The 10,984-nt window shown below is 42.7% G+C and overlaps 1 protein-coding gene across 2 annotated transcripts; it reads right to left on the bottom strand.

Annotated features, from left to right (window-relative positions):
- Window positions 1-1,609: 1,609 nt before the first annotated feature.
- znhit3 (zinc finger, HIT-type containing 3) lies at window positions 1,610-6,054 on the bottom strand. Of its 2 annotated transcripts, none has more exons than XM_068010323.1 (5): window positions 5,921-6,054; window positions 4,246-4,277; window positions 3,504-3,584; window positions 2,715-2,801; window positions 1,610-2,117 (listed from the first exon to the last, which is right to left on the bottom strand). In XM_068010323.1, exons 1-5 carry the CDS (start codon window positions 5,986-5,988, stop codon window positions 1,942-1,944), a joined length of 444 nt encoding a protein of 147 aa, XP_067866424.1. In that variant the 5' UTR covers window positions 5,989-6,054; the 3' UTR covers window positions 1,610-1,941. The 2 variants fall into 2 exon arrangements, with proteins under 2 accessions (XP_067866424.1, XP_067866423.1); XM_068010322.1 differs by having other exon boundaries at window positions 1,610-2,120; window positions 5,921-6,051.
- Between the last annotated feature and the right edge of the window lie 4,930 nt (window positions 6,055-10,984).

The following is a 10,984-nucleotide window of genomic DNA, read 5'->3' as shown; positions in this document are numbered from 1 at the left end:
ACCATTTCGCCTAGTGCCACTCCCCGTAACCCTGCCCATTCTTTTCAAGTAACCATCTAATTTGCTTTTGAATGCTTCAATTGAACCTGCCTCCACCACATGTGCAGACAGTGCATTCCAGACTTTAACCATTCACTGCGTGAAAACTATTTTCATGTCACTTTTGCCAATTACTTTAAATTTGTGTCCTCTCGTTTTCGGTTCCTTCATGAGTAGGAACAGTTTCTCCCTATCTATTCTGTCCAGACCACTCATGATTTCGAATACTTCTATCAAATCTCCTCTCCGCCTTCTCTTCAAGGAAAACAATCCCAACTTCTGGTTGCTTTTAACAGCCTGGGTGTATTCAAGATCCAATCTATCTTAAGTTCTTCATCCTTGGGACCATTCTCGTGAATCTTTTCTGCACCCTCTCTAATGCTTTCACATCCATCCTAAAGTGCTGCACCCATAACCTCCTTGCTCTTGTACTCTATGCCCCTATTAATAAAGCCCAGGCTACTGTATGCTTTATTAACTGCTCTCAACCCGTCCTGCCACCTTCAATGACTTATGCACCCAGGTCCCTCTGCTCCTAGTTTAGAATTGTACCCTTTATTTCATATTGTCGCTCCATGTTCCTCCTTCCAAAATGTATCACATTTCTCTGCATCTGCCACTTGTCTGTCCTTTTGAAGTTCTACACTATCCTCCTTGCAGTCCATAATGCTTTCAAATTTCATATTCTCTGCAAACTTTGAAATTGTGCCCTGTACACCAAGGGTCCCAATACTGACCCCTGGGGAATTCCACATGCAGCAAGATCTGAACAACATTGAGCATAAGCAGTTCAAGGTGGTGCCTCACCACCACCACAGAGGGCAATTAGGGATGGGTAATAAATGCTGGCCTTGCCAGTGATAGCCACGTTTCAAACAAATTTTTTAAAAAACTGGAGTTAATCTGTTTGTGTTTTGACAATTAAAAGGAGCAAAGTTGGCCAAGCGATGGGGACACTACTTTTTTGGATTAGTGGTCCAGTGTCCTCCAAGGATCTATCCTTCAGCCTCTTCTCTACACACTATCCCTTATCAAAGATATGACTGGCTCCACATGTATGCTGCCAACACCCAGAAATCAGTCAGACTCCTGATTAGGCATCCACTCGTGACTTTTTTTGCACCTAAGCAGTCCAAAATCTCAAGCATAGTAACAGGAAAAATTTCTCCTATAGGTCTATAAAAGTGCAAATATTTAAAGGCATGAACAATCCATATGAAATTGTAAAGGACAGGTTGTTTGAGTAAATCAGTATATGAGGCTGTCTGAAAACTACTAAAACATTCATGGTATCAAATGGAATTGGTAAGGGTTGGGGTAAATTGAGTTTTTTGGACTGGTGGCATGTAGATAGTATTGAAGTTCTTTTACAATTATACAAGTTATTGGACTTCATAAGAAATGAAGAAGCTCTCAGATACCAAATTAGAAAATGATAAACGGAGGTAGAATGCAGAAGATTAGAGCAAATATAGGTAATGAATGTGACCAGCACCTGCAATTATGTTAAAATATTATAATTAGAAAGAACAGTTGAGAGGAAGTAAAAGTAAATACTTTAAACAAGAGATTGCAAAAATTGGATTCTGGGTTTTATTTGGTCATGGTATATAAAAGCAAGACAATTAATTTGTTCCAAGCCATTAGTTAGGCTCCAATATTGGACTATGTTACTCTTCAGCTATGTTCTTTAATAAAAATTACAATGCTTTTATAAGTTAAACTTTGGAAAACAATATTTCAAAGCCTTTGGCATTGTAGCACATTCAGTAAGTTGCTGAGTACTCAAGCTGTTCAGTTTTCAATCAAGTAGAAAAACTTAATTAAAACCAGGATAGCTATACATTTTACAAATTACAAAAATATTTACTCGGTTGAGAGTGTTTATACTAAGGCAGAAATTTAATTTTCTTTCTCTGGGGGTTCAACTATTTGTAAACACTGATCTGCAAATTCCATGAAAATTGGTTCTTGCATAGCGGTCTTCATGATGCTTCCTTTGTCTTCTGCTTTGTCTACTGTCAACAGTAACTGTTTAAGGTGAGGGTTACAAAGTAAACTCTTCAATTCCTCCGATTCTGCTGTTAGAATGACAAATGAAAAGGAATGTAGTAACAGATCAAATTTAAACTGAAGCTTTAATGTCTGAAGCCCACTCCACCGGAAACTAGCTGCCATCCACCCAGAGTAACTGGATAGTAGTCAGCATGTGTGAGGGTGCTTCAGAGGCAGTTGCACTAGTTTCACAAGGAGAAAAACAGTAACATTACTTCAAAAGCTGGCCTCCACAGGTCCAGCAAGGACTGAATCAAACTTATAAAATGCTCTTAAACATACAGATAGTTTAGAAATGCAGTCTTGGGACCTTGAGCACAATGTGGGTTGGAGTCCTCAAAGACCACCTTCAATATTGTCACACAATGCACCAGCAGCAATGTAAATGAATGTTTTCCTTTGGCTCAGAGGGAGGACACCACCATCATGCAGCATTACAGCTGAAACTCATTTCAAGTGACTGATGTCGACACAGATGGTTTTAGTTCTTGGACATCAGGTGCTTAAAAAGACCGACTATTAAATGAATTGGTTCAAATTATTTATTTTCAATAGCAGATGCTACAAAGCCAGAACTCACTTTATTGTTCAGTTGCAGTCAATTCTTTTTGTCTACATACCCAAAAGTCTCAGTTTCTCTAGTGGTACCCGATCAGATTCTTCATCATCATCACCATGCAAGATATCATCTGTTGACCAGTAGTGTCCTGTAACATTTTACAAAGTTTCAATACAACTTATCGACAGGGATTCTTGCATAATGAAAGAACCCACAGTACAACTCTGATGGGGTCTTCTACAGGGAACCTAACAAGTGATTAGTGTTTCTGTAGACATTTATTTGAAACTACAGATGCTCATTCAAACTAAAATCCAGGAAATCTTGCAAAACATAGCATAGTCAGCATTTAAAAAAGGAGAAATGGATGCATGCTTTTGTAATGAGTTCAAACCATTTATTCTCCTTCAGATGCTGCCCATGTTCATTTTTTTAGTCCCCTCTCCTGACCACCCAGTGCCATTCTCCTGTGTTTGCATTTCCACCCAGCCCTGCTCTCCATTAGGAACTTAGTAGAAGAGCATTGAACTGTTTCACACTCAAACAAAAAAAGTGCATCTCAGGTGTTATCAGAACACTAAGTTGAGGAGTTTATATTTACTGCAGCCGATAGCAAAAGAAATGTTTTCCATTGGCTGCAGTTTTACAATGTCATTCGCATTAGCTTGATGTTAACTACAGTAAAACGCATTCATCTGAACTCATGTTTGTGCCTCAAATATTTTGGAAAAAACTTTTAAAATTGGGATCCAAAACAGTTTGAAAACTTGTTGTAGCATCTGAACTAAAAAAAAACACAACCTTGTAGATATTTCTCTTTTAGCCACCATAGTAAACATTATATCTGTACCATTGCTATCTTGCTGTGCTATTTCCTTCAGTGCTGGAGAAATTGTTGCCGTTGAACCAGACTCCTGAGGTTTACAATCATCTAGTAAAACAAAACTGATTAGTTATACCGAAAAGTACATGCAAAAATATTCTTTACCCAATTGTTAAAAGTTTGAGTGTTAACACATATGGGCTTGTTCGAAACTGCAAGATTTCACACTACAGAGCAATTACTGCAGTAATTTAGGAAGCAGAGTCTTTTCAAAATGCCAAGACTTCAGTCACAATTGTGCAGGAGAGAAAGTGGTATATCCAAAGAAAATTCTAATTTGGCCTTGTAATTCATTGCTCACAGATACTTTGTACATTACCTCACAAATGAAAGATATGATAGCTCTATTTAAGATCAGAACAAAGTTAGACAGACAAAGAATGTCAGATTAAGACTTTCCATTTACTATCTTGTTTTAATAATGCAGGTCCTAGATAATCATCCTGGCATCTACATTTCTCAAATTCCAAGCTAGACCTCCAATCCAACAGTTATTGGACATCACCCCTCCATCAAGGAGAAAACTAATTCACAGAGGGATTAAACAGCCCTTTTATAATCTACTCTTCAAACACAACAGCTAATGGCTTTAAAAAGTTTCCTTTGGAAAGTTGGATATTCCACAACAATCACCCATCAACTAATTTCAGCCACATAGTAAAACTAGAAGTTATTCAACTTCTAGGGCACCATAAAGAACAATCCATACCTTTATGTTTCTTGTAGCATCTCACAGAGCAACTGAAAATAAGTACAAAACCAGAAGTATAATTAAATTGACATAAAATTTTGCTAATAGGTACTACCAACGTTCACTTTAAAATTTAGTTGTTGGGTGCAGCCCATTATTTTCAGTGCAGTTTGTTCACATTTTTTCTGAGGCCGTGCATGTGCATTATTTATCAAAAAAGGCCAGACTACACAACTTAGCTGGAACATTGGGTACCACATAATAGACTAGTTAGCAAAATTGAACACCATAGGAATAAAAGGGACAGTGGACAATACAAAATTGGGGCAGCACAGTGGTTAGCACCGCAGCCTCACAGCTCCAGCGACCGGGTTCAATTCTGGGTACTGCCTGTGTGGAGTTTGCAAGTTCCTCCCACATGCCAAAAGACTTGCAGGTTGATAGGTTAATTGGCCATTATAAATTTCCCCTAGTATAGGTAGGTGGTAGGGAAATACAGAGACAGGTGGGGATGTGGTAGGAATGTAGGATTAGTATAAATGGGTGGTTGATAGTCAGCACAGACTCAGTGGGCCGAAGGGCCTGTTTCAGTGCTGTATCACTAAACTAAAAAAAAAAAAATCGACCAAGGGTCAGAAAGCAAAATAGTGGTGGTGACTGGCTGTTTTTCAGCCCAGAGAGAAGTGCCCAGCAGTGTCCCCCAGGGGTTGATATTGGGTCCACTGAACTTTTTGTTGATATATTACTTGGACTTGTGTATCTAGGGAACTATGTCAAATGCTGCAGAGGACAAAACTCAAGTGAAGTAAATAGTTCAAAGGATAGTAACCGACTTCAGGAGGTCAATGACGAGAAATTGTAATGGCAGAAAGGGCAGTAATTAGACAACACGGATTTAAGGTACTTGGCAAGAAAACCAGAGATAACAAGATTTTTTTTTAAAAAAAACAAAATGCAGCCAGTTACAATGATCCAGAATGCACAGACAAAGCGTGGTGGAAACAAAATCAATAGAAACTTTCAAATGGGGATTGGTAAATACTTGAAGGGTAAAATTTTGCAGGGCTATAAAGGGCAGAGATGTGAGATCAATTGGAGATCTCTTACAAAGAGCCAGTACAGACATGATGAGCCAAATGGCCTCTTCCTGTGCTGTATATAAAATGCTTCTTTCGAGTCTCTCAATTAGTTAAATGGACACACTTGCAGTATTTACTCCAACCATAGAACACACAAAACAGGCACCGATCTCCTACTATCTTCAGTCACTCTCAATTGTACAGATAAAGTTTTCCAATATAGTGTTCAAATAGTGAGCCTGACAGCTGAGAAATAACGTGCACAGATTGCTGGTCTCAGCTGGAGCAGCAGTTGGAAAACAAAACAGCATTTGCTGTTCAGCAACCCCTGTTAATCCGCCTTGGCGGTATCGCTGCTAAGCCTGGCCCGGAACTTAGCTGTAACACCCCCATGGCCGATAAGGAGGTCAAGTCAAACCGTCGCCCAGTTACAGTGGAAGCGAGCCACCGGCTGTAAACCAACGTGGCATCCGAGGCCTTCAGCTGAGAAGGCAGGGCCTATGCGGCCGCAGACTCGAGTTATAATCAACGCCAATTGCGAGCGGCTGCTCCCATTACAGCAAAATACCCGGTTCAAGGGTCTACTCCGACACCAAGGCCCGGGCGGTACTCACTAACGGAGGTCGCAGCGCGGGCACCGGTATTTCGGCAGCTGCTCCTCACACACACAACAAATCTTCATTCGACGCTTCAGCGGCCCCACAAACAAGAGTTGTACCTCCGCGCGTGTGCAACCGGCCCCGCCCCGCCCCGCCCCGCCCTCCGCTCACCCGGCCCCCCCCCTCGGCCCCGCCCTCCGCTCACCCAGGCCCCGCCCTCCGCTCACCCTGCCCCCCCAGGCCCCGCCCTCCGCTCACCCTGCCCCCCCCGGCCCCGCCCTCCGCTCACCCTGCCCCCCCCGTCGGCCCCGCCCTCCGCTCACCCTGCCCCCCCCCCGGCCCCGCCCTCCGCTCACCCTGCCCACCCCCCCTCGGCCCCGCCCTCCGCTCACCCTGCCCCCCCCGCTCGGCCCCGCCCTCCGCTCACCCTGCCCCCCCCGGCCCCGCCCTCCGCTCACCCTGCCCCCCCCCGCTCGGCCCCGCCCTCCGCTCACCCTGCCCCCCCCTCGGCCCCGCCCTCCGCTCACCCTGCCCCCCCCCCGCTCGGCCCCGCCCTCCGCTCACCCGGCCCCGCCCTCCGTTCACCCTGCCCCCCCCGCTCGGCCCCGCCCTCCGCTCACCCTGCCCCCCCCTCGGCCCCGCCCTCCGCTCACCCTGCCCCCCGGTCCCGCTCCACTCTTCGGATACACAATTTTCTAAACAGGATGGACAACTGCTAAGATGCAGCACCCCCCACGCCACCACAATTTATATTGCTTTCAGTGTTTTAATACTCTAAAGTGTCAGCCTTGGCAGGTAGGCTAAGCCTCTGAGACAGAAGGTTGTAGGTTTAAATTCCACTCCAGAGACTTCAGCACAAAAATTCTGGACTGAGAAGACTCTGTCCTGTGAGGTGCCATTTTCCAGATGAGCCTGAAGCTCCGTTTGCCCATAAGAGATTCCATGGCACTGTTTGGAACAAAGAGGACTTCTTCCAGTGCTCTGGCCAACGTTTGTTTCCCAACCATCATCACAAAAACAGGTAATAGACTTTATCAGCAAAAGCCTAGCCTCGGTAGTGCAATATATATATATATATGGGCATTACATAGAGATTTTTCCTTAAGTGCTGGTGATCCATAACATGTGGATATTGGCATCAAGTTGTAGCAGTTCTACTGTAGCTCTGACACACTACATGAATCAAATCTGGGAGCTTCCTAGTCTGCATTCCTGTGAACATGAGATAGGAAATAGGAGCAGGCCACAGCCCCTCGAGACTGGTCTGCCATTCAGTATGATCATGACTGATCTTCAACCTCAATTCCGCTTTCCTGCCCGATCCCCATATTCCTTCATTCCCTTAGAGTGCAAAAATCTGTTGATCTCAGCCTTGAATATACTCAGCAACTGAGCATCCACAGCCCTCCGTGGCAAAGAATTCCAAAGATTCATAACCCTCTGAGTGAAGAAATTTCTGTTTGGCTCAGTCCTAAATAACTGACCCCTTGTACTGAGACTAAACCCCTAGTTCTAGCCATGTGACACAGCCTCTCAGTATCTACCCAGTCAAGGTCGCTCAGAATGTTATATATTTCATTGTGATCACCTCTCATTCTTCTAAGCTCCAGAAAATATAGGTCCATTCTACTCAATCTCTCCTCATAGGACAACCCTCTCATTCCAGGAATCAATCTAGTGAACCTTTGTTGCACCTACTCTTCAAGGAACTGCAGTGGTTCAGGAAGGCAGCTAACCACCACCTTCTCAAGGGCACTTAGGGATGGGCAATAAATACTGGCCTAGCCAGCAACACCCACATCCCACGAATGAGTACAAAAACCCTTGAAGGCAAGTATATACTTCCTTAGATATGGAGACCAAAACTCTACACAGGACTCCAGGTGTGGTCTCACCAAAGCCCTGTCAATTGCAACAAGATTTCCTTACTCTTGTACTCCAACACACTTTCAATAATGGCCAGCATACCATTTGCCTTCCTAATTGCTTACTGTTCCTGCCTATTAACCTCCTGTGATTCATATACAAGGACACCCAAATCCCTCTGAACACCAACATTCAATAGTTTCTCACCATTTGAAAAATATTCAGTTTTTCTATTCTTCCTACCACAGTGAATCACCTCAAACTTTCCCACATTATACTCCATCTACCACCTTTTCCCCTTATTTAGCCTATCTATATACCTTTGCAGACTCTTCATGTCCTCCTTCCAGCTTCCTTTCCCACCAAGCTTTGTATAATCAGCAAACTTGGATACATGACACTCAGTTCCTTCATCTGTCATTAATATAGGTTGTAAATAGCTGAGGCCCAAACACTGATCCTTGTGGAAGTTCATTAGTAAAAGCCTGCCGATCTGAAAATGACCTATTTATTCTTACTGTCTGTTTTCTGTCCTTCAAACAATTCTCTATCCATACTAATAAACTAGCCCTTGTACAACATCCTTTTCATTCACCAGGACATTGGTGCAAACATCGTTTAAGTGTGGCCTGTCCCAACAGAATAGTTCCCTCCTTCCCCAGTGCTGGTGCCAGTGTCACATGAATCGAAAACCCTGTCTCCCACACCACTCTTTGAGCCATACATTCAAATCTCTGCTCTATTTGACCCCATGCCAATTTGCAGGTGGCTAAGGTAGTAATCCAGGGATTATTACCTTTGAGGTTCTGCTTATTAATTTGCATCCTAGCTCCTCAAACTCCCTCAGTAGAATCTCATTTTTCATTCTACCTATGTTGTTGGTTCATATGAGGACTACGACAACTGGATCCTCCCTCTCCAACTCCAAGTTATTCTCCAGCTGTGAGGAGATGTCCTAGCACTCTGCAGGTAGCACAGCTTTCGGAACTCCCAAGTCGTGGTAATGGCAGGGAACAGTATCTATTCTCTAACCATACTGTTCCCTGCCATTACCACATTCCTTTTCACACCCCTCACTTGAATGGCCTTCGGTATCACAGTGTTGTGGTCAGTTTGCTCATCCTCCCTGCAGACTCTGCCCTCGTCCACATAGGCGCAAAAACCTTACCTGCCTGACATGCAGTCACACCCTTCCTATCTATGACAACTGTGTACAAAATCATGAGAGGTATAGACAGGGTGGACAGCAAGAGGCTTTTTCCCAGAGTGGGGGTTTCAATTACTAGAGGACACGAGTTCAAAGTGAAAGGGGAAATGTTTAGGGGGGATATGCGTGGAAAGTTCTTTACGCAGAGGGTGGTGGGCACCTGGAACGCGTTGCCAGCGGAGGTGGTAGACGCGGGCACGATGGAGTCTTTTAAGATGTATCTAGACAGATACATGAATGGGCAGGAAGAAAAGAGACACAGAACCTTAGAAAATAGGCGACATGTTTAGAGAGAGGATCTGGATCGGCGCAGGCTTGGAGGGCCGAAGGGCCTGTTCCTGTGCTGTAATTATCTTTGTTCTTTGTTCTTTTTGTTCTTAACTAACCAGACCTGTACCACTTCCTAACCTAAAGGGTGTGACTGCCTCCTGGATCAAACCACGCAGATAACTTAGACTCTGGCTCAACAACTGAGATGAATTTTCTTGGTATGCAGACACTTACTATAGATGTGGTTGGTCCAGGATCGCAATGCTCTTCACAAACTCCCATGTGCTGCAGTTGCAACATACCACCTGCAATGCCTTCCCTTTCTAACCTTATTTATTTAATAAATTAAAGTTAATGAATATATTCAACTTAGCTTATAGTTTATATTTTTTAAACCAATTACTTGATCTAGTTTAAGTTATAGATAGATTATATTGAATATTTACCTGTAACATGAGCCACCACAAGTATTGGAGAAAAAAAGCAGCACCTCTTTCCCTCTCTGCACCGAATTCCCACTTTCACCAAATTCCCAACTTTTACATTCTGTTTATGATGCATTCTGTTTATGACCACTCTGTGCAAACACTCTCTACATCAGTCGACGCTGTTTACTTTTATTAAATTTTTCAAGCCATACCCAAGTTACAATGGTCACTCAGCTTCCGATTCACCGTAATTGGCTCCTATTCGGGAAATAATTTACAGATAGTTGACTGTTAACTGCAGTTTATGTTAAGCGTTCACTAATTTGCAGTTTCTTTTAGTTTTTAAAATTCTAAGTTAAATTTAAAAGGTTAAACTAAATTTCAGTTTGAGACGACTCACACTACTTATTACAGCATTCCACTCTCACCAGGTTCTCAACTTTTACAATCTGTTTATGACCATTATTATTATGACCTCCATTTATGACCCCTTTGTGTGCTCACTCTCTAATTGTGTAGTGCAATTGGCCATCGAGCCACCAAGAGAGTCAAAAGACACATCTCTTCAAAGCAACAGGCCCTTTCCGAGGGTTGACGTGTTTGTAGCTTGACAAGAACTTAAGGTTTTACTGCGGATGCTGGAAATCTGAAATAAAAACAGTAAGTGTTGAAAATACTCAGCACGTCTGACAGCAATTGTGGAGAGAGAAACAGAGTTAACATTTTGAGTTGGCCGTGACTCTTCTTCAGAAGTGAAGGTTGTTTATTGACTTGCAGTTGCTTGTTGCCTCCTTTGACATTGTCAGTGCATCTAAGTTTATGAAGGAACACAATGAAAAGTGAAGAAGCAGAACTAGCATGTATACAATTGAACAATGGGAAGCTTTTTGGTACGAGAAACACAAGGCCAAATGAAGGCAAATGAAACTGAGATTAAAGAAAAATACAAGTTTACAAAGAAATAGTAAATAATGAGATAACGCAGATGCAACAAGAGACCCAAATAAATATGCCCAAAATATTACCCCCTTTTTGCCTTAGTATCAAGTGTATTGGCTCTAATCCAAGGCCATTCTCATTCATGAGAAAATATAGTATGTTTATTTTTTAATCTAAACAAATGAATTTAGACAATAAACCAAGTTTCCGTGAAGCAAAAACATTTTGAAAATAATATTTCATGATCAAATTGTGTGTCTTGACTCCAGCATACGTTTATATCATGAAATACAATTTATGTTTAATCTATTAAGTGTACTGGAGTGGAACCAAAACATCTTGTAACTCTTTCCCGATGTTTGAGGTTGC

The sequence above is a fragment of the Heterodontus francisci genome, chromosome 30, assembly GCF_036365525.1.
Source record: "Heterodontus francisci isolate sHetFra1 chromosome 30, sHetFra1.hap1, whole genome shotgun sequence".
NCBI lineage: Eukaryota > Metazoa > Chordata > Chondrichthyes > Heterodontiformes > Heterodontidae > Heterodontus > Heterodontus francisci.
Note: the sequence above shows the minus strand (reverse complement) of the source record. Positions and strands in the feature narration are given on the sequence as shown.

Bases quoted from the DNA above. Each gene is read 5' to 3' on its own strand.
- znhit3 (XM_068010322.1), bottom strand. From the start codon at position 5,988: ATGAAGATTTGTTGTGTGTGTGAGGAGCAGCTGCCGAAATACCGGTGC. The intron at 3,585-4,245 runs GTATGGATTGTT...TTGTTTTACTAG, and splicing joins ATGCTACAAGAAACATAAAG to ATGATTGTAAACCTCAGGAG. The intron at 2,802-3,503 runs GTACAGATATAA...AAAATGTTACAG, and splicing joins AGCACAGCAAGATAGCAATG to GACACTACTGGTCAACAGAT.